General features: G+C 48.8%; 1 protein-coding gene and 1 pseudogene across 2 annotated transcripts; both read left to right on the forward strand.

The window, feature by feature from the left end:
- Positions 1-1,948: 1,948 nt before the first annotated feature.
- On the forward strand, positions 1,949-17,352 carry SCD (stearoyl-CoA desaturase). Its single transcript, XM_024734993.1, has 6 exons — positions 1,949-2,357; positions 2,881-3,163; positions 7,032-7,162; positions 8,149-8,354; positions 9,825-10,057; positions 13,376-17,352. The coding sequence occupies exons 1-6, from the start codon at positions 2,331-2,333 to the stop codon at positions 13,573-13,575; spliced, it is 1,080 nt and encodes a 359-aa protein (XP_024590761.1). The 5' UTR covers positions 1,949-2,330; the 3' UTR covers positions 13,576-17,352.
- LOC112392933 (uncharacterized) lies at positions 15,136-17,352 on the forward strand (annotated as a pseudogene). The gene has a single exon (XR_003001791.1). The product of XR_003001791.1 is annotated as an uncharacterized LOC112392933 (transcript).
- Positions 17,353-23,319: the final 5,967 nt, after the last annotated feature.

The following is a 23,319-nucleotide window of genomic DNA, read 5'->3' on the forward strand; positions in this document are numbered from 1 at the left end:
TTGTCTTGGCAGACTTCCCCTTCCTTTCTCTGGCAGAAAAATGGATGACCTACCACCTGGCTTACATAATAATACCAGCATTAAGTGATAACAGCGGTAATACCTACCTGAGTCTAAGTGAGGAGGAGGGCAGTTTCCAGGGAACTCTGATTTTTCAGGTTGTTCTCTGCTGAAGTCCAGGGTCTCGAGGAAACAGGCAGTTAAAGAGAAAGAAAGCTGGTCTCAATGGTAGAGCCACCTTTGGTCACAATCGAGGTTACACCCCCAAAGAAACCCTGAATCTTCTCCCTTGAAGAATAACCCTGTAGATGGCAGAGGAATTAAGCAAACTAGACATTGCAGGGAGAGCCTGGAGAGGAGCAGCATGTGCATAGACTTCTCTCCCACACACCTGCTGAGGGCTTCTGAGCCATGACGAGATAGCTGTCCATAACTGAAGACATCTAATCTCATTCAAAACTTTTGTACTAGACAGGGAGCCAGGACTGGAATAGAGGTGGATGGTGACGGGCCAGGGAGCTGGCCTGACCCCAAGACCAGTGGCCCACTAGGGAGCTCCTTAGCCCTCCTCCCAGGCACCTGGGTGCCTCTCTTCCTGAGAAGTTAGTGGTTGGCACAAAACTCCTCACTTTCTCCTCTTCCCAGAGGAAGGATCCTGGGATAGTATTTGGGGAGGCAGGGGTGTGGCAGAGGCTGGGAGAATGCACAGCCTGCCTGGTTCCCAGCTTACTCGCATGGTAAGGCTCCCACAGGCCCAGAAAAGACAGGGCCATGAGGGACAAATGAAGTCAGAACATCTCAGGGACCAACGATTCTAAGCAGGGATTACGACCTTGGGCTCCATCATTACATTTCTGGGCTCAACTCCTAGCGCCATCACTTACTGGCTGCTGTGACCATAGACAAGTTATTTAATCTCTCCATAGCTCAGTTTTCTCATCTTTAAAAGGGAATAAAGGACTACCCCCCTCACAGGGTCACAAGTAAGGATTAAATGAAATGATTCTTGTGGATTGTCTTGCAGTAATAATTCACTACACGTTAGCTATTCTTGTTCCACTTACAAGTACTTTCTCTTGCTTCTGAGTGAAAGCACATGTCTGGTGCTTCCTGCCTTTCCCCATGAAGGCAATTCCAAAACTACAACTCGACAATCTGAAGAATCTCCAAAACATCCCGCACACGTTCTGGAGGCGTGGGCACAGGGACGGGACAGCTCACTGGCGCCTGGCGGTGAACGTCCCCTGCTGGGCGTGCCCAGTGGCTCAACATCGTGCGCACGTGCAGGTTTACACATCAGTGCATCTATGCGTGCGCGAGGCTGGAGACCCGCGAGTTCAGCAGTCCGGGGTTAGCGCCGCGCCGCTGGTAGGCGGGGCAGAACCATTGTTCCGCCGTGGACCGACCCCCCCATCCCACCGCCTGCGAGCTCGCCACGGAGAGAGGCGGGGCTTCGCTGGGCCCGCGGCCCGCGACCCCGGGCTTGAAAGCAAGTCTCCACTCCTACGCGTCTCGGCGAGCGGGAAGGCGGGGGTGCAGTTGTGTGTAGTGGTCGCCCGTGTGGCTTCCCCACTCCTCCCCGGGAAACTTCCCCAGTGCCCATCCATTCGCGAAGTGCCCGGGGCCAGTCCTGGGCTGGCACCCAACCCCCCGTTCCCCAGTTCCCCGATCGGGTCCTCTCCCTCTTCCAGAGAGGACCCTTGTGAGCGCCTCCTAGGCGGCGGGGTGCCGGGCAGAGGCCCAGCGGCCGGTGGAAGAGAAGCCTAGAAGGAGAAAGGGAGGGGAGGGGGAGTGAGGAGCTCGCGGCAGAGGAAACAGCAGATTGCGCCGAGCCAATGGCAACGGCAGGACGAGGTGGCACCAAATTCCCTTCGGCCAATGACGCGCCAGAGTCTACAGAAGCCCATTAGAATTTCCCCAGGGGCAGGGCCAGAGGCAGGGGCTGCGGCGGCCAAGCCGCGGTGTGTCTGCAGCATCCAATTTTTGCGTCTCCTCCCCTCTCCCGCCCGTGCGGATCTCCCACGGTGGGACAACTCTGCTTACTTTGCCCCTTGTTGGCAACGAATAAAAGGGTCTGAGGAAATACGGGACCCGGTCACCCACTGCCAGCTTTAGCCTTTAAATCACCAGCCTGGGGAGATCCACGCACAGCAGGTCGGGTCCGGACACCGATCCAGCGCGCACCGTGCAGCAAAGGGTTCCGAGCGCAGCGCCGCGGATCGCCGCGCAAAAGCGGCCTCGGGAACTAACCTACCCTCAGTTCGGGCTGCCCCGAACTCCGCTCCGCAGTCTCAGCCCTGGGAAAGTGATCCCAGCGTCCGAGAGCCCAGATGCCGGCCCACTTGCTGCAGGAGGAGGTGAGCTTCCAAGTAATGGCCCCCAGACCGCGGGTTCGCCGGCGCTGGTCGGGCTTCTAAGTGACTCGGTGGGGGAAGAGAGTTGAGATCTCTGCACACAGCCATCTTTTGCGAGTTGTGCTGCCTTCAGTTTGTTGGGAATGGGGATTGTAATTTGGGAACTTAGGTCCCCAACTTTTGTTTTTTAAACTTAAAGAAAAATCTGGTCGTGCCGGTACTCTCACGTATGTAGGCGTGCGGGTTTGCCTTTGTGTGTTCGTTGCGGTGCGAGTGTTTTACTCCTCTTTCCTATTTCCCTTTCACCTTGAGGTTTCACCTCCCTCCCCAATCTCTCTGCACCGTTCCTAGGGACTTCCCTCTCTTCCATCTGGGATAGACCTTGCCCTCAAGTAACGTGGGTGTTGGGGCCAGGTCTGTGCCTATACCCCGCCCTTCTCCCAGCTTGATTAGCGAGTGAAGTGGCCCCTACTACGTCCACGTGTCCTCTCCTCTCTCCTGACCCTCCACTTCCTCTCCCTTCCAGATCTCTAGCTCCTACACAACCACCACCACCATCACAGCGCCTCCCTCCAGGCTCCTGCAGAATGGAGGGGGCAAGCTGGAGAAGGCTCCCCTATACTTGGAAGAAGACATCCGCCCTGAAATAAGAGATGACATCTATGACCCAAGCTACCAGGATAAGGAGGGCCCAAATCCCAAGCTTGAGTATGTCTGGAGAAACATCATCCTCATGTCTGTGCTACACTTGGGAGCCCTGTATGGGATCACATGGATCCCCACCTGCAAAATGTACACCTTGCTCTGGGGTAAGAGTTCTCCCTGTCCTGACCCAGTACCCCAGGTTCTCTCCCCTCTTAATAAAGTAGGATCTTACATAGAGCAGACACTCCAGCCCTTCCAGACCGAGGTTTTCCCAGCCATTTCTCTTTGGTGTCCTGAGAGGCTGGGTGGGCTGGGAACAGAGCCTAGGGGGTTTGGGATGCAGGAGTGTCAGTTCTGGGCATCCTTTAATTTGGGTGTTGGGGAGGGACCTCTGAGACCATGGGCCGCAGGTTCTGAAGGAAGCAGAACTGTGCCAGAGAGTCAGCTTTCCCGGAAAGAGGTTTTCTGCTTCAAGTCTTTAGTTGACTGCTTGTCCCAGCCCTGCCAGCCACGAAGGAATCAAGGTCCCTACCTGGGAGGCATGGGGACATGGGACTAGACTAGTGGCTTTAGAAGGTATATGCTGAGCACAGTCATGGGATAGCGAGAGAAGCTACTCAGGAAGAGTTAGTAGAAGAGGGAGGAACAGAGCGGTGGTCATCCACAAAATTATTTTGCCCTGACCCTTGGCCCTGTCAGGCGCCTTAGTCACATAGACAGGTGAAGAAGTAACCCAAGTTACACAGATTTGCTGCTCTGTGACTCCATGTAGGTCTCCAGGGGACTGCACGTGCCACTCAACAAAATGTTCTTAGAATGAGATAAGGTTAAAGAAGTGTTTCATGTCCCATTCCCCACTCATCCTGCTCCAGCCCCCTGAGCCTGGGCAGCCCTGGCCTTCAGGCTGCTGCAGTGAGGGAGACAGTCCCCAGCGCATCCCTGCCCTGCCCTTAGCTCAGCTCTTTCAGGAATCCACGGGCTTGGGCACACAGCAGGGCCCTGCCCCCTGCACACATACATGCGCTCTGAGGGCATTTCCACCTCTGCCACCGTAAGTCTGACTTCGGAAGGGGAGAGCAGGGAAGCCTAAAGACCCAGGGGACCCACATCGCCACTCTCTGAGGGGAGTGGGCCAGAACTCCTTCTCCAGGAAGCAACTGTAGGATTTCCAGAGCAGTCCAGGGTGTGCGGCGCTTGCAGACAGCTGCACTCTTGGAGGGGAGTTATGTAGGGCCAGTGGGTAGGTCTCAGCCGAATCCTCCAGGACCTCTTTAGTCTAAAGGTACTTTTAGACTAAAGAGGTCCGCGGAGCTTTGTCTTGGGGAATCCTCTTGGTGCCACAGACAGAGAAATGCAACTGAGTAGATCCCCTCTCTCAGTTTTTCCAGATACACACTGGGGACAACAGTACTTTTTTTGAGATTAGAAAGGTAGTGCTCCTTAAGTTACACGTGTGTCATTACTGGGGCCAGCCACATGCTGATGAAATCTGTCCTTCTGCAGACCAGGAAGGGCTCTTATATTTGTGAGGGGAGGGGGACGTCTGTTCTCTAGCCCTTCTGAGAATCCAGCAGAACTTTAGTTCAGAGTGAGGAATCAAGAGCAGGGACAAGGATTCCCCAGGGAGACTGTGGACCCCTCTTTCTACCCCTTCTCCCCAACACAGGAGTCTTCACCAGGTGTTTAGTCACCTGCAAGCCCCTTCCAGCCTCAGGTCTCCCTGTAAGCCTCTTGTAAAGTCCAGAGTTTGGCCAGACCGCTGCTGCTCACTCCTCTTCCTCAGCTGCTACTGCAGTGCAGAATGCTCTCCCCAAACCAGGGCTGTGCCCGCTACCTTTTTGGTGCCCTGCCCGTGGGTGTGTGCTGTGCCTTTGGACAGAGAAGTGTGTCACACGAAGACTGGATAAGTTGTGACGTTTTTACTCCTGTCCCTGGGCCCCGTGGTGGATGGCTTAGCTGAAGGAATGACCGATTTGGTAGGGGGATATCAGAACTCTTAAGGAACAAAAGAGGGTTGGGGGGAGGGTCAGAGGGTCCTTCTGAGTTCAGGAGCTTGGCTTCACCTTTTCTTGTTTTATCCCTAAGGACAGTGTTAAATTAGCAGATGGTTGTGATTCCAGCATTTCTCATGACTGAGCAATTTTGAGTGTGTCTCAGAAGAGCCCTGAGGGAAGGGCTGAAGAGATATCTCTGGCTACACTGAGAGGCCATGGGGCAAAACTTCTCCAGTCTCTTTCTTAGGACTAAAGCTATGAGGTTTTGCTTAACCATCAATTTGGACTTTAATAGAGAATGAATTTCCAACGGGCGCAAGGCCTTCTATTAGATAAGCCTTAGAGAAAAAGGCACCAGAGGGCTTGGGTGCTTTTCCCAATTCCTTTGTTAATGCAAGGATCTTATGTGCTTTCTGAGTCAACTTGCCAGGGTCTTCGGTGGCATGAAACAACCCCAGTAACTTCCTTGCTTCTGAGCTGAGTGCTTCTTTTGTGCCCAAAGACATTTTTCTTCACCCTTAGTGATTGGCGGGCTGTGGCTCAACTGTCATTTATCCAGGTGCAGGTGCAGGCAAGATACTGCATCTGGGAGGATATTACCACGTGGCCAGAGACCAGCAAATCATAGGGGGCCTTAATTTAGCCCAGAGGAACTGTGGGTAGAACTCTCACTGGGACAGACTCTAGCTCCATGGCTCTCCTCCCCGTCCTGTCGGAGGAATACGATAGGGTAGAGGAAGATGGGTGGGGTGGGAGGAGCTTGTTTAGGAAACTGGTATCTATGGCTGAAGAAGAACACAGGACAATTTGTTACAATGTGTGGTGTCTCCAACTGCAACTAAGTTCAGTGGCCACTGAGGATCCATTGTTTCTAGCTGCTTCCCTAGGAATGAAACATTGTCAACAGTCACTGCTCTACCAAGGCCCCAGTCCCTGCCTCCTAGAGTTACTGAACAGAGGAAGGTAGGTATGCCAAGAAACCCGCCTCCCAGTTAGAGACTCTGTCTGGCACCCCCGGAGCCTGCAGGCCTCCAGGAAGGTGAGGCAGTACAGCATTGGGGTGCTCCACCCACAGCTTTGAGTCCGTGCCGCTATTATCTAGAATTAGCCTTGCCAGAGGGAGTGTGGGCTGGCAGAAGGACATGGCAAAGGCGAGACACAGGAACCTTGTGCCTATCTTGGGGACGTGGATGGTACACATCCTTGTGCCAGACTTCCGAACATAAACTGCTTATTGACAGAAAATCTAGTTTCAAATCTTGGCTCCATTTCTTACTTGCCATGTGACGACAGATAAACACTTAACTTCTCTGAGCTTCTCTTTCTTCAACTGCAAAGTGAGGATATTAAACCCCATTAGGGGTATCCAGTGAATTGGAGAATATAAAATCCTTGGTGAAGCTTAAGATGCTGTGCAGCTATAAAAAAAAAAAAAAAAAAGATGCTGTGCAGCTATGACTTACATGCAGGGTGAATTTTCTCTTCCTATGGCCACACCACCTGCAAAAAGATTGCAATGCTTTCGTACCAGCTGGTAAATAGCCCTAGTTCTGAGCCCCCTTAATGTCCCCTAGGACCCAGGGACCCTTGAATTGGTCAGTGCCCAGACCATACTGTCTGTTAAATAATTTAATACTATCCTTGCTTATATGTCTTAAGCGCTGCAGGAGTAGTCTGCGGTCCTTCAAACCTTGGAGAAGGTTAGCAGAAGGTCAGAGGAGATGCGATCTGGGAGACTGTCCTTCATGAGTGAGAATGCCAAGTGGCTGGGGGGTGAGAGCCCTCTTCTCTGTCCTGCCTTTCTGAAGTTTTTGGGACTCCTAAGCTTATTCCAGCTCCTAGGTTGAGAGGATGAGAGGTGATGGTATTTTTCAAGTGATAAAATCAAAGGAGCCTAAGAGATCAAGGTATCCCTGGAGTTCAGGAAAAAGCAGATCCTCACTGGGAGGCTAAAGAACACACAGACTCTGACCTGAGGAGAACATCATGTGAATGCTTTTCCAGATTAATGACTCCCTGCCCTGTCTTCTCCTGGCAGCGTTTTTCTACTATCTGATTAGCGCCCTGGGCGTCACAGCAGGAGCCCATCGCCTGTGGAGTCACCGAAGTTACAAAGCTCGGCTGCCCCTGCGCCTCTTCCTGATCATCGCCAACACGATGGCATTCCAGGTGAGAAGCCAGCTGTGCTCAGCTCTTTTTTCCTCACTCTTTATTGACGATCTGGGGGCAGAATGGAGGCGATCAGTGCCTGGAGAGGAGCAGCACCTGGACAGCCACTTCACTTTCTCCTTATAGTCAAGTTCGAGTTCAGTCCTGAAGTCCATAAGACATAAGTTTACTTCTGAGTGACTGGAAAAGGGAAGTAGGGGATAAAGAGGAAATACTCTCAGTGTATAGGGTCATTTTTGATCCTCTGTTATCACAAAGTCTGGCCATTGTGGTCCTTCATAAGTGCATAAGGCAGGAACTGAAGGCAGGAACTGACCCTGGTTTCCCTGGCAGACATTGAACAAGACATTCACTACTTTAATGTCTTAGGATTCCACCACAATGGGGCTGAAGTTAATGTTCCACAGATTCATGAACTCTGTTGTTTTCAGGTAAGAAGATCATACACTTTTATAGTGCTAACGATATGCCTGGCGCTATTCTAAGCACTTGTCATAGATTACCTCATTAAACCCTCACACCGATCTTAGGAGGGAGCTGCTATTGTTATCCCCATTTCACAGATGGGGAAATTGTGTCACTGAGGGTTTAGGTCCAACGCTATGGTCCTATGTTGGGCTACCAGGCTGCCTAAGTCAAGTATTGAGGTTTGTTTAAGCAGGAAGTTTATAGCAGAGATAGAATGAAGGGAATTGGAGAAAGGGAACTCATAGTTATTAAGCAGTAGCAGTGGGTAAAGGATAGCATGTAGTGCAAGGCTTAGCTTGGAGTAAGAGGAAAAAACAAGGAAACCAAATTAATCCCCTTCTCCATGACAATATCCCACGGTTACATAATCATCTCTGCCATAGCACTTAATGCCTTGAAGGCTCCCCACGTTGTCCCTGTGGGGCAAAAGAAGAGATTGTGCAGACTCCCCAGCCATTGGAACTCCCCTGAGAGGGTGTCTCTCCTCAGGCCTTCATTCCTCTTCTCTGTTCCTCCAGAATGACGTTTACGAATGGGCCCGAGATCACCGTGCCCACCACAAGTTTTCGGAAACACATGCTGATCCCCACAATTCCCGACGTGGCTTTTTCTTCTCTCACGTGGGTTGGCTGCTTGTGCGCAAACACCCAGAAGTCAAAGAGAAGGGTGGTTTGCTAAACTTATCTGACCTAAAAGCTGAGAAGCTGTTGGTGTTCCAGAGGAGGTGAGTGACATGATGATGGAGCTGGGGACCTGGCACTTGGCGACCCACTTTTTTCTCCTAGGACTTGTCAACATGAACTGAGAAATTTACTGGGTTTCCATATCCCAAATTATAATTTAAAACCCTAATTGTTAATAGCCCACAGGCCCATAGCCATAGACTGTTGTTGTTTCTTTCTCTCTGAGCTATCTAAACCAATTAAATTCAACAAATGTTTGTTGACCTAGGACGGTCATGGATACAAAGCTGAATGTGTCATGGTCCTTACCTTCAAGGAGTTCATAGCTTATTGGGGAGTGGAGGGATAAGCCAAGTGTCCAAATACCTATGATACGTGGCAAAATATTTTCCATACCCAGGAGAGGCACAAAGGGGAGGGAGGTTGCAGAGTGGGGAACATCAGGGAAGGGCTTATGAAGAAAGTAGCTTTGGAATCCACTGATGGATAGAGATTTTCACAGGTGGGGAGGGGGGGACAGTGCAAACAGAAAGCATGAGCTGAAGTGTGTTCCAGCAACAGAGTCCTTTGAAGTGCAGGGTGTGGTAGGAAATAAGGCTAGAAAGGGAAACCGATGCCATTCTTGTGGAGTATTAAAAGCAGATGAGGTTTACTTTAACCCAGGCAATAGGAAACCATGAAAAGTCTTTTGAGCCAGAATGTGGCATGGTTGGAGGTGTGCTTTAGAAAGGTCACTCTGGGGATAGGTGAAAGAAGGCCTTGAGCTAAAGAGGTGGGAAGCAGGGCCACAGGTGGGGAGGTAGTGGGGATCCGTGCAGGGAAGTGGTGGTAGGAGTGGAGAGGAGTTGGAAGCAGGGGTTATTAATGATACAAGAGGATCAGACTTGACTGCTGAAGGGGTGTAGGAAACCAGCTCCCTCGGAATGTCAATGGCCTGCTGTACATTTGGGAGAATGAAGAATGGGACAGGGCCTCCAGAGGGACAGACCTGCAGGCATCTAGGACATTTGGAGTGCCTCTCTGAGGGAAAAGAAGAGGAAGGATGAGAAGGATTCCTGGCTAGCAGGAGATGGAGGCAAGATACTAAACATAGATTCTGCCAAGAGCACTGATAAAGAGAAAGGAAGCCCAAAGGCAGAATGGAAAAACCTGGGAAGGAGAACTGAGTCTGTAACTTGGACCCCACCTGTTTTACCAAAGTGGTATTATGCTGTAGTGAGAGAGCAATGGATTTAGAGTCAGGAGACAAAGCATTCCAATCCTTGCTCCACCAGTTCCTGGTGGTGTGACCCTAGAAAAGTCATTTAACCCCTCATTACCTCATCTAAGAAGTATGATAATAACACAACATTCTCAGAAGATTTCCCACCCCAATCCCTCTTGCTCTGTTTCCTGCTACATTGTGCTCACAATGTAGAAAGCAAGAGACAGCCCAACCGTGTGAGAAGAGAAAATCAGGTAGGTCTCAGAGTCCTCTCTCCACTGACCGGGTGTGTGATCTCTCAATGTAGGTACTACAAACCTGCTGTCCTGTTGATGTGCTTCATCCTGCCCACACTCGTGCCCTGGTACTGCTGGGGTGAAACTTTTCCACACAGCCTGTTAGTCGCCACCTTCTTGCGTTATGCCGTTGTGCTCAATGCCACCTGGCTGGTGAACAGTGCTGCCCACCTGTACGGATACCGCCCTTATGACAAGACCATTAACCCCCGAGAGAATCTCCTGGTTTCACTGGGAGCTGTAGGTAAGTCACATCTAGTGGTCTGCAGCTTAGAGTATTAGGCTAGGAGCCAGAAAAACCAGATTCACCTGTTTTATGACCCCTCTCTGTCTTTACACTATAAAACTAAGGGGCAATATTAAAAATCCTTGAGAATTAAGCAGCAAGTCCTATGTAAAGAGAACAGGGTGAGGGACTTCCCTGGTGGCGCAGTGGTTAAGAACCCGCCTGCCAATGCAGAGGACACGGGTTAGAGCCCTGGTCGGGGAAGATCCCACATGCCACGGAGCAACTAAGCACGTGCGCCGCAACTACTGAGCCCGCGCACCTAGAGGCCGTGCTCCGCAACAAGGGAAGCCACTGCAATGAGAAGCCCGTGAGCTGCAACAAAGAGTAGCCCCCTGCTCGCCGCAACTAGAGAAAGCCCACACACAGCAACGAAGACCCAACACAGCCAAAACTAAATAAATAAATGAGAAAAGGGTGAAAAATAACAATGCCTTTGATTCCAGGTTCCAGCACAATCCCCAAATGCTATGTATGATTATCCCCTTTGGGTTGCCCTTTTTCCAGTCATCTCTGATCTGGGTGGCTGTAAGCCTAGTGTTTTATATTTAGACGTGCTATACGACATGTAGAACAAATAGTTGTCATTTAATTCAATAAGCTTCTCTTCTGTCACCTTGCTATTTTCAGAGAGGCCATACTTGAAGTGTATTTCATGCCTTATTGCTTGGTGATGCCAGTACGAAGGACATCAAAGCAACTGTTGGTGGCCCTTTATCACCACCTACCATTCTCATCTCTTGTCCTTTATTTTTCTCTCTTCTGCTCCTCTTCTGTGCTGGGAACACTCCCTCCCCTCAACGTGGCTTAGGGAACTCCCAGTAAAGCAGTTAGTTTGATCACAAGTACCTGCTCACTGATCTAATGCTGACTATTCAAGAATTTCTTTATACCATTCCAGTTCCAATAGCCAGAGTCTAAGACAACAGGGTTCTACAGTCTGTCTCCATTTTTTTTTTTTTTTTTTGTCCGTCACTCTTTTCAACGAAATATAGACCTTGACTAAGGCCTGGAATTAGATTTCCTCAAGCAGACCCCATGGCCTCTTCCACACCAGTCATCAGTGCTGTTGGTCATTCAGCATTCTCGAGGCAACCTCCCTGCTCCACACATTTACGTGCGCCACGGCCTAGCCTTCGTTTTGTTCTCTTTAAAACCTTCCTTTGTATTCTCAACCCTGACCATCTTTTTTTACTATCTGCACTAAAGACATTTTTTCATCTCTTTTTAACTTTCATGCACCTTCCCCCTCCTTTCAGACACCTTGTACTGTTGTCTGAACCATGTTTGAAATCAATCATACAGGTTATTTTCATAGAAAATTAATGAACGTTATGGCAGTTTCTGGAATGAGATCGGTCCTGTCCTGCAAACAGATCTGTCTTCCCCAGCCCCAATGACCACCCATTCAAAGTGGCTGCCAGTAGCTTACTTTGTCTCTTATCATTCCTCCATACCTGCTCTCCCCGCCTATCACCTCACCCTTTGTTCTCCGGTAGCCTGCTGCCCTGCCGTTCTAATCTTTTTCTTCTTGAATTACCTCCCCTGCGGTCACATGCTCATCTTCTCTCTGCTAAAGCTGGCCTCACCCCTTGAGCCTCTTTTGGGCTGTATCTTGCTGCCCCAGTTGCAAAGTCTCGTCCTTTTTTCGCCCACTGACCTTCCTCCTCTTTTCTTCCTCCCTTGGCAACGTGTGTGTGTCTGATTCAGTTTAAATCTGATGTGTGGGCCTGGCTAGTGCTTATACAGAGCCTAGCTGCAAGGTCGTTTATGGAAATTAGTAATCCTCCATCAGTACCTTTAGCCTTGGGGTTTTCCTACCCTCCCTCACTTCACACTGGATAAACTGATGATCCGCACTGTGGATAGTCAGAGAAAGGACGTACCTTGAGGTGATGCCCTGGATGGTGTCTTTCCCATCGCAGGACTTCCTTCCTTTTTGGTTATTAATGCCATTATTACTCTACTGGGGCTCTTTCATCTTTAAAGGGCTTAGCACACTCTTTTACTAGCTATTCTTTTTTTTTTTTTTTAATTTATTTTTGGCTGTGTTGGGTCTTCGTCGCTGTGCGCGGGCTTTCTCTAGTTGCAGCGAGTGGGGGCTACTCTTCGTTGCGGTGCGTGGGCTTCTCATTGTGGTGGCTTCTCTTGTTGCGGAGGAGCGCGGGCTCTAGGTGCCTGGGCTTCAGTAGTTGTGGCACGCGGGCTTCAGTGGTTGTGGCTCAGGGGCTCTAGAGCGCAGGCTCAGTAGTTGTGATGCACGGGCTTAGTTGCTCTGTGGCATGTGGGATCTTCCCGGACCAGGGCTTGAACCCGTGTCCCCTGCATTGGCAGGCGGATTCTTAACCACTGCGCCACCAGGGAAGTCCCTATTAGCTCTTCTTTACCCAGCTTTACCCCAGCCTCATAAGGGTCGGTATTGTTATTGTTGAATGAGGTTCAGAAAGAAGATCCCGCCGCGGATTAGAGAACTCTCTGTCTGTGGAGTTTCCACAGCTTGATGCATTACAGAAATTATCCTGAATCCAGAATCTCTTTGGTTTTCCTCTATCCAGCAAAGTGAACTGCTCATCTCAGAATCTTAGAGGGACTCCCTAAGCCTTTTGATTCTTATTCCCTCAGAGAGCTTCTGTTTTATCAGCTTCACCCGCACACCAGGGTCAAAGCTCAAAGAATTAGAAGCCAGAGCAGTCTACTCTGAACCAGTGGAGGCTGAGGAACTTGGGCCCATGGGCTGGGCCTTCTTTCTTTTGACTTGACTGTTGCTGTCCAGTTCTGTTGGTACCTTCCACCCTTGGAGAGAGTACCCATGCAGTGGGGAAAGGTGTACTCCTTTGCTCACCTTTGTAAGAAACACAGTGAAGGTTCTTCATTCTGGACTCTCTCCTCTCCCCACCCTAACACATGCACATACACACAGAGTCTTTAGGGTCTCATACCAATATGTAGTGAAGCTCTGGAATTTTCCAGTCTAAAATCCACTCCCAGTGATAGAAGTTTCTCTCAAATCATCTTATCCTCTCAGAAACTGCCCGTCCTCCTCCCACAAAGGCTCCCAGAGAGCCATGGTGACCAGGGTCTCCCCAGTCCTTTCTTAAGATGCCTCTTAGGGAATCTGTTGGGTTCAGAGTTTAAAAGACTGGATTCATCCATTCATTCATTCAACAGCGGCAGGTTTCTACTACGTTTGAGGTACTCCGCCAGGTAACCAGAGTGCCAAGATCAAGAAGCCAGCAACCCAGTGTAGCTCCATAACTCTTCTCTGCTTTGTTCCAGGTGAGGGCTTCCACAACTACCACCACTCCTTTCCCTATGACTACTCTGCCAGTGAATACCGCTGGCACATCAACTTTACCACGTTCTTCATCGATTGCATGGCTGCCATCGGTCTGGCTTATGACCGAAAGAAAGTATCCAAGGCTGCCGTCTTGGCCAGGATTAAAAGAACTGGAGATGAAAGCTACAAGAGTGGCTGAATTTGGGGTCCCTCGGTTTCCTTTTCCAAAAGCCAGCTGGGCAGAGGTTTAATGTTCTGTTTATTAACTACTGAATAATGCTACCAGGATGCTAAAGATGATGACGTTAACCCATTCCAGTACAGTATTCTTTTAAATTTTCTTTTAAAATTGAAAGCCAACAACTCTGCCTTTATGATGCTAAGCTTATGTTCTTATTTCTTTTCTTTTCTTCTTTCTCTTCTAGTCCCATTATCCTTCCCTTTGTTTTGTTCCTATCACCTTCCTTTCTCTTCCCCCTCAATGCCCCCCAGGCAAGCAGCTGGTCAGTCATTGGTGGGTTTCCAGCTTCCAAAGCCTAGACAACCTTTCTAGGGTCCAAAACTAGTGGTCTTTGCCCCAGATAACCCTTTCCTTGAGCTGTCCTGAGCTTTAAGGTGGGTGGCTCAAGCTAGAGATATGACAAAATCTTCTGGGAAGGCCCCCAGTTAGCTTCAGCTTAGGCTTTTGCTATATGAAATGGAAAAATAACTTTATTGGCACAAAGCTTTGAAAGCAGGTAAATTGTCAGGGGAGAGAGTTAGCATGCATGATATGATTGATAAGTAAGGATGAGTTGACGTGGGAAACAAGGCAGGAAGCTCCTGCTGTGATCTGACACCCAGCTGCCTGCCCACTACCCAGCATGCTTCCTTTCTCTCCTGACTCTGACTGGGGAATGGCCGTGGAGCTTGGCAATGCTAGAACTCAAAAGCAAATCTCAATGTCCCAATCTACTTTAGGCTGAGGATAAAGAAGAAGCATTTAGTTTATGGTAAAAGTGCTCTGCCGGGGAAGGATTTTTTTTCTTTCTTTCATGACAGGAAGATTTCTTATTCCAGATAACAAGAAATCTTGAGGGTTGGTTGTTTCCAGAATTGGTGATTCCAGCAGCTCACGGAATCGTCAAAATTCTTTCATCTTTCTACTGTGCCATCTTTGGTACATTGGTCAGCTCCCCTCATGGTAATAAGGTGGCTTCAGCATTTTGAGACATCCAAAAAAGATGTGTTGGTGGTACAGTGGTGAGCATAGCTGCCTCCCAAAAAAGAAAGGATTTTCGGAGGTGGGGTTGGGTCAAACATAGAGCTGTATGTCCATGGGTACTTTGCTTGGAATATTAAAATAAACCTTTTAGAGTATTTCCCTCTGAAGGAGAGTGGGGCTTGAAGAAGAGGAAGAATTAGGCGGGTTGTCTCCTTTCCTCTCGCTGCTGGACAGGAGATGGAGAGGTTGAGGGGCAGGGTCTGTAGGCAGTTCCTAAGAGGGAACATTACAAAAGAAGGGCTCTGAGAACACACTGCTGGGGGATTTGGAAGGTTACTGAGTAAGTTATTGGGTGTCCTAATATGGAAGCTGGTTATACAAACAAGTTAGATGTTGGGTTCATTTCATTAATTTCAATTTCTCCTTGGACTGAGAAAGAACTAGAAGGCTTCTCCCCACAGTGTTGAACCCTTTCACTCTTCCTTCTCTGTTAACTTCTAGCCTAAAGTATAGGACTGCTTGGGGGGTGGGGTAGGAATCTCTTAACTACCCTGACTATGGATTCCTGGCTCTGCCCTGTCTGTCCATTTTCTCCTGCCAGTTCTATCTCCTCCCCAGTGTTTTCTTCTTTCTCTGGATAGGCAAACCTCCTTTGTGTGTATTCAGAGGCAGCGATGGCTACTGTGGTCCAGGCAGCTCCCTCTCCTACAGACAGTATGCTCAGGGTAGCTGAACCACTGTTTCTCTTTATAAAGTTGAACGAGCTGCCACTTTCACTTGGCCTCCAGAGTCTCCACCTACACCCTTGTGCTTCCCCACCACACTGATGACTCAAGACAAGGCTAGCAAACCCCGCTGGAGACATCCTGGGCACAGGCATTCTCTCTCATGAGGCACAGCGAAGCCAAATGCTCATGTTGTGCCAGTGAGCCAGCCATGGAGCAAAAGAGCATTTGTTTTTAGTCTCCAGTGTCTGGTCAGAACCAGAGAGGATGCTGGATGCCTCCTGCTTACTCAGTAAGCCTGCCCAGCCTGAGTCAGTGCTCCCAGCTGACAGTGCAAGGCTTGCAGAAGTAGGAGGAGCCAAGTCTTCACTGGGAAGCACAAGAAGCAAAGGCAAGTTCCAAAGTGCCTCACTCCAAAGGAGGCCCCGGCCCCTGGAGCCAGGGTATACAGCAAAGCTTTGGCTAAGACTTGGGATGTGAGATGCCATGAACTCTGTTGAACAGTGTCTCTGTTCAGCAAACTAACCAGCATTCCCCACAACACAGCCTAGGGCAGACAATAGCATAGAGGAGTTCTGAAGAAACATCAGTGTCTGAGAACCTTGGGCCACTCCTGTCCCTGTAACCTCAGTCGTCAATGCAGAAGCCTGGCTTTACTCTGTTAAGATTGGAAATGTACAGTACCAAATGCTCTGTCCACTGTTGAGCCCCAAGGATGGAAGGGAGGAGAGCATTTCTTTCTGTATGAATTGAATAGATGGAGGCCACAGGGGTTGGGCTGGACTAAAGGCATCCTTGTCTTTTGAGCTGTTCCTCTCAGTAGAAAAAAAATCTAATGGAAGATCACTGTAGTTTAGATCCACTGACCCAAGTACCTACCCCTTGGAAATGCCTGTGGGGTAGTTTTAATTCCACAGGTCATCAGAGGCCTGCTTTACACCTGATGATCAAAACCAACTTTTATCTTTCTATTCTAATTGTGTTCAATGGACCTGATCTATACCATGACCCTACACAGGCTGGATGGGGTCCAGTTTCTAACAGGCCTTGCTTTGTGGGTGTGCTGACAACTTATCTGGGTGCCTTACATCTTTTTTAATCAGTGTTGCATCTGAGCCTGCTCTGCTTCCTCCCTGCTCCCTCTGTGGAGTTCTTTTGCACCTGAGAGCCTGCAGAAGTGGCTAGTAGAAAAGGGGGCCTGGCTGGAGAATTATCAGTATAGCTGTTTGCAGGATTCCCTTCTGGACTTTGTTTTGGAAACTTTCCTTAGGGCTGTTTTTATTAATTGCCCACATATGATGGAGGGTGGAAGGAATTTGAATGTATTTGACTTATAATTTTTTTTTAATATTAAAAGATGGTTGTAGCATTTAAAATGGAAACTTTTTCTCCTAGTTAGCTAGTATCCTGAGTGTATTCTCTGTAAGTGTAGCTCAAATGGGTCAGCGTGAAAAGTTAAAGAAAGCACGATGTCAAGGTTACACGGGTGGTTAAGGCCAGGGCCTCTCCTACCACTGTGCCACAGACTTGCTGTGTGACCCTGGGCAAGTCATTTAACTATAATGTGCCTCGGTTTTCCTTCTGTTAAAATGAGATAATAATACTGACCTACCTCAAAGGGCAGTTTTGAGGCGTGACTAATGCTTTTTATAAAGCATTTTGGGATCCTTCAGCAAAGGAATTCTCTTAAGTCCTGAGTATTTTTATAGTAGCAGTATCCACCGTGAACTGTGTCCACCATGAACCACGTGTCCTGGTTGCTATCATGGATCTATATGGTTCTCTCTGAGAGATTGAATAAACCCATTAGATAAGTGGTGGATAACTAGCCAGACAAAAATCTGAGAATGCATAAACTCGTTGCCATGGAAACATACACAGGATACCTTTTCCTTGATTGGGTGGGATTTTTTCCCTTTTTATGTGGGATAGTAGTTATTTGTGACCTAAGAATAATTTTGGAATAATTTCTATTAATATCAACTCTGAAGCTAGTTGTACTGATCTGAGATTGTGTTTGTTCCTAATAAAAGTGAAGTGAATCTGATTGCCCTGTGTTTGAGAGTTCTTCTGGCTGTGATTCAGTCTCTTGGGATTTATTCACCACCCTATTTATGTCCTGTTCCTACATCTTTAAGAGTAAAAAAGAAGTACAAGAAGCCACAATGGTTGACTCATATCCCAGTAACTCGCCCTGCCCTCCTGCCCTCCCTAGGGGTAACTTTAGGTTAAGCTCAGCCTTAGCAACAGGAAGCCAGTAGTCTGCTGCCATTAGATCAAACACATTAACACCAGCTGGCACTTTGGGCCTGGGGAAATGTCAGGACTCCTGTGTGTCCCATGGTCACATGGACCCAAAACAGAGATACTAAGAGAGGAAGGGAGCAGCAGGAGACACTCTGGAAAGCAGTCCTGTGCCTGGCAACCCAGGCTGGGCCATCCAGGTCATTCCTCTGAAATGTAGTCCCTCCCGCTAATAGAGTAGCTTCCTGAAAATGCTGATTAGCAACAGCAGGAAGACAGGAAAAACAATCCCAGGGAAGCCTTGTAAATTCTTGGGGTAGAGAGGGCTTCATGATCATTAGGTGGAAAAGGCTTTAGCTTTTACTACCTTATCTGAGAATCTTCATGTGGAAAAGAGAAGGACTTTTTACAGTTTGAAGAAGTTCCATTTTTCAACAGAAGCCACCTGGACAATGCCTGGGCTTCTAAGCATTCCACAGAACCAGCCCCCCTCACCTTCTAATGTAAGGTTACCCTCACCTTGGACAAGAAGCAAGATTCTCTCAGAGTGATTCTGAGCATCCAACATCAAGTCTATATTCATTGAGGCCTTGCCGGACCTTAATAAGTTGACGGTGGCACTTGCTTAATATCTGGCCTTCCACCCCTTTCCCTCTATTTTGTTTAAAATGTTCAGGTTGGACCATTTTTTCTGTTGTTCTATAATTGCACTGTTCCTTCCAAGTCTCTCCTTTGTCTTTGGAGACAAAGACACCAGTCACATGAGAAAGGACAGCTGCTGTAAACCATAGCAAGTCTACATGATACACTTGCGATACCAGATTGCTTGGAAAAATCCATATATGTACCGTGTTCTACATTAGATAGAGGGATTGAGGCCAGGCATCCACAGAACCCCCACAACCTTCTGATGCAGGAAATCCAACTTCTGAGTCCACCAGACCCGTGGACGCAGTGGTAACATTCACAATAGCCAGGCGCTGTAGTGAGTCCTGCACAGTACATTATCTCACGGTATGGAAAGCAGGTGCTATTATTACCCCAGTTTTACTGATGAGGGAACTGAATTCACTGGGAGAGAAAATACACTGTGAGGGAGTGAGCAACGATGCTGTGATCCAGCTCCAGAACTTTGCTCATTAACTGCTCTCCGTATGGGTGTGAAGTAGATGACAAATTAGATAAACCCAGAGAGTTGCATAAATCTCATATATGCCAGTAGATGCCCAGTGATATTCACTTATACTCAGAGGCAAAGCCTGGCTGCAGTGGCAGGGAGCTTAATTTACTCAGTCAAAGTGCAGACACATCCTCTGATCCAGAAGAACCCACTCACTCCCCTCGTGACCTGTTGTAACATTCAACCACCCGTGAGTTTTAAGCTCTCAGACCATAGAAGCGTAGCTGACATTTCCTCTATACTTAGGCAAACCATACTCCACCCTACTGTCACGTTGTTTTGAAATCCTTAAGGGCATCTTCTCTTAGAAATGTCTCCTGCACCTGAACAATCAGTGCTTGATAAAATTATTGAAAGATCTCATGTCTTGTGAATTCTGTCTCTGCGACAAACTGTGTGAAGTGTCACAGGGAGTGGGGTTGCATTCTGTGACCTATAGTAACTTACTAAGCCACGGACACAGTGCTGATTCTTGCATGCTGACTCTGGGGCAAATGCCACAGGCCTTAATTGCAGGTTCCAAGCAGCTGAGATTCTATACTGGGGTTGCTAGAGGCACAGCCTTCCCCTTTTCGGGACCCGAGCCTGCCCCTCCCCCGCCCGGGCCTGCCTTGCCTGCTGCACCCAAGCCACAGAGAGCTCACAAAGCCCAAGTGTCTGCTGTGCTGACTCACGCGGCGCTTCTGCTTCCAAGCTAGGATTGTCTTGAGGGGCCCGAGGGGCCCTCTCCTGCTGGCCCTCTCCCGTAGGAGCAGGGAGCAGCCAGGGTCAGGCCAGGCTTTAGAACTTTGTGACCAACCAGAGGAAAGGGAAAGTGAAAGGGCAGATTGCTCCTCACCACAGCCGGGATCCTCAGAGAATTCTGAGCAGCAGTAAGGACTCACCCTTCGGTCTTTGTATTTGTTTGTTTCATATACATATGTTTTAAGTAAAATTCACATACCATAAAATTAGCCATTTTAAAGTGAACAATCCGGTGACATTTTAGTCCATTTACAACGTTGTGCAATCGCCACCTCTATCCAGTTCCGAAAACTTTCTATCACCCCAAAAGAAGACTTTGTACTTGTTCCACAGCCACTCGCCAACTCCCCGCTCCCGCCAGGCCCTGGCAACCACCAGTCCGCTTTCTGTCTCTATGGATCTACCTATTCAGGATATTTCATATAAATGGAATCCTGCAATACGTGACCTTCTGTGTCTGGCTTCCTCCTCTCAGCATAATGCTTTCGAGGGTCATCCACCCTGTAGCATGTATCACTACATCATTTCTTTTTATTGCCAAATAATATACCATTGCATAAATATATCACAACTGGTTTCTCTCTGTTCATCATTGATGAATATTTGAGTTGCTTCCACCTTTTGACTATTGTGAATAGTGTTGCTATGAACACTTGTGTATAAGTAGTTGAGTACCTGTTTTCAATTCATTTGGGTTTATACCTAAGAGTGGAATTGCTAGGTTATACGGCAATTCCACATTTAACTCTTTGTGGAACCACCAAACTGTTTTCCACAGTGGCTGCAGCATTCCCCACCAGCAATGTGTGAGGGTCACCCTTTATTCTTTTTCTAAAAAATTTTTTTTAATAAATTTATTTATTATATTATTTTGGCCGCGCTGGGTCTTCGTTGCTGCGCGCGGGCTTTCTCTAATTGCGGTGAGCGGGGGCTACTCTTCATTGCGGTGCGTGGGCTTCTCATTGCAGTGGCATGGGCTCTAAGCACTCGGGCGTCAGTAGTTGTGGCACGCGGCTCAGTAGTTGTGGCTCGCGGGTTCTAGAGCGCAGGCTCAGTAGCTGTGGTGCACAGGCTTAGTTGCTCCGCGGCGTGTAGAATCTTCCCAGACCAGGTCTCGAACCCGTGTCCCCTGCATTGGCAGGAGGATTCTTAACCACGATGCCACCAGGGCAGTCCTCACCCTTTATTCTTAACATGTACACATTTGTTCCTTTCCTGCTCCCTACTTCCAAGAAAGCCTGTCCCAACAGACTTCCCTTTCTTCTGGAGTAGAGGGTAGGAGAAGCTGCACCTCTAGTAGAAAGACGATCAACGCACAAACCTGGGCAGCAGGATCCCCTCTGGCCTTATACTCTGCCTCTGCTCTTGCCTTTTCAACAAACAGGGTTCTGTGACCAGGAAACAGAGGAGGGCAGGCTTCCATCTCCCTGTGGCACACCACCACAGCCATTTATGTTACCCCATAAAACAACCCTCCTAGCGCCCTCCAACACCTCCGTCCCCACACAGAACATTCCATTAACCTGTCTTAAACAGTCAAAGCTGAGAGCAGAAAGGAAGCAGCTCTGTGTGGAAGCTGCCAGCCCAGGCTCAGACCTGCAGGCGAGTGTTTTAACTCTCAGCTCAAGCTTAAGATCTCTGAAGATACAAGCCCTAGCCTTGTCCTGCCCAGCCCCCCTGCTAAAGGGCCTGCCTGTCTGGGCCTGTCAGGGCGCAGACGTGAATGGAGAGGAAGAGCCTCCCTCTCCACCCGCTCTCACCGGGGTTACTGCCGGTCACAGAGCTATTTACATTTACAACAGCCCAACAGCGCCTGATCAACCCGGAGCCAATCAGCAGCCCCCAAGCTTGTCTGACTCAGTCTGCGCCAATCAGGAGGTGCTATCCTTATAGCCTCTTTCTCTTTGAATCACAGGACGACTGCCGCCCTTTTTGGGGAGGGGAGCCTGACTCAGAGCTCAGCCTCTCCTAGACCTCAGTTTGCCATTCACTGAAATGGGGAAAATACTGAAATACCATTCACCTGGGAAGACATCTGCACTATAGAATTCTAGGAGAGTTTTACATAGGAATGGAGAACACTGTGCTTTCCTTCCCAACACAGAATCCAGTGCTTCTCTGCTGTGAAAAAATGTAGAGAGACTTTCTCCTCCCTCACTGCCAGCCCCTCCCTAACTCAGGATTATCAATATGGGCTCTTAATCCATGACTGACTTCGAGGCAGTGCGAGACCTTGCTGACCACGACAGGCCAGTAGGCAGAGCTAGTTTTTATTCTCATCTGCAATAGAGCAGACACCTGTCATGTAAGAGGCAGCGAGCAAAGAATCAGCAAAACAGACTAAAGACTGGATAGTCACAGGGTAGAGCAGAAGCAGGAATGTGTTCAGAGCGGTCAGGACTGAGGTAACAGGAGCCTGCAGGAGGAGTGGGTGAGTGCGAGCCCAACGTGGAGAGAAGCCTTGAAAGCCTGCCTGGAGAGTTCAGACTTGCTTTTGTGATCGCTAGGGAGCCGTCAGTTATTTTGAAGCGGGAGAGGAAAATAATCTCCGTTTTTCAGAAAGTTAACTCTGATGTTTCAGAAAGTTGACATAAGGAGCAGATCAAAGAAGGACAAGGTTATGGCTGGAAGATCAGTTAGGAGGTCATGAGACCAGAAAACTAGGATAGTAACCGTCAAATGGAAAGGAAGGGCACGGGTTGAGAGGTATTTTGGAGTCAAATCACTAGCACTTAATTGATTGGATATGTGAGATGAGCGGGGAGAGGAGTCAGAAATGACTTTGAGGTTTCACTCCTGTGTGACTAGAAGGGAAGCACCTGCACTAACTGAAATCGTTTTTTAAAAATAGAGAGAAGCAGGGCTTCCCTGGTGGCGCAGTGGTTGAGAGTCCGCCTGCCGATGCAGGGGACACGGGTTCGTGCCCCGGGGCGGGAAGATCCCACATGCCGCGGAGCGGCTGGGCCCGTGAGCCATGGCCGCTGAGCCTGCGCGTCCGGCGCTCCGCAACGGGAGAGGCCACAACAGTGAGAGGCCCGCATACCGAAAAAAAAAAAAAAAAAAAAGAATCTTGGTGTTTAGAAGAGAGATAAAGATGAGATCCAAAAGGTTTATAGTGAAACTGAAACAGGAGGGAAGGGGGCAGGGCACAACCGTTGAAAGAATAACATACCCGCGAGGATGTGACATAAACTGATTAAAACCAAATGGTTCCAAGATGGCGGACAAGTCGACTTCCACTAAACCTTGAGCCTCAGTATACACTCACTGTAACACATCAGCAAGCTAAATGACACACCCACAGGCGCCCTGACAGTTCCAAAGATCCATAAGGATCAAAAAGTGGGCAGTGGCACAATTTCTGGAAATCTCCGTCCCTTCCCCTGCCAAATAGTTGGAACACTCCTGGCACTCATTAGGCTATGAAATTACCCACCCCTATAAAAACTGACAACCCCAGTACCCTGGTGCCTTTCTCAGCTTCTGAGATGGCCCACACTCTGTGGAGTGTGTTTCTCTCTAAATAAATCCACTTCTTACCTATCACTTTGTCTCTCACTGAATTCTTTCCATGATGAGATATCAAGAACCTGAGCTTCCTTTAGTCCTGAAACCAGGTGTGTGATCTCAGTCGGAAGATTGTGGGCTTTGGCTGGGTTTGAGTCCCGGAACATGGGTTCAAGTCCCAATATGAGGTGCACGGTTGATCACCTGGGAAAGGATTACAGAGTAAGAAGATTCAGCAACAGAATCTTGGGATGTACCAACACTTAACTGTGTCCTCCTTAAAGAGGACACAGAGTTAGCAAATCTAGCAAAACCTAGACTAAGTATGAGATAAGAAAA

This window comes from Neophocaena asiaeorientalis, unplaced genomic scaffold (genome assembly GCF_003031525.2).
Source record: "Neophocaena asiaeorientalis asiaeorientalis breed wild unplaced genomic scaffold, Neophocaena_asiaeorientalis_V1.1 scaffold240, whole genome shotgun sequence".
Taxonomy (NCBI): Eukaryota; Metazoa; Chordata; class Mammalia; order Artiodactyla; family Phocoenidae; genus Neophocaena; species Neophocaena asiaeorientalis.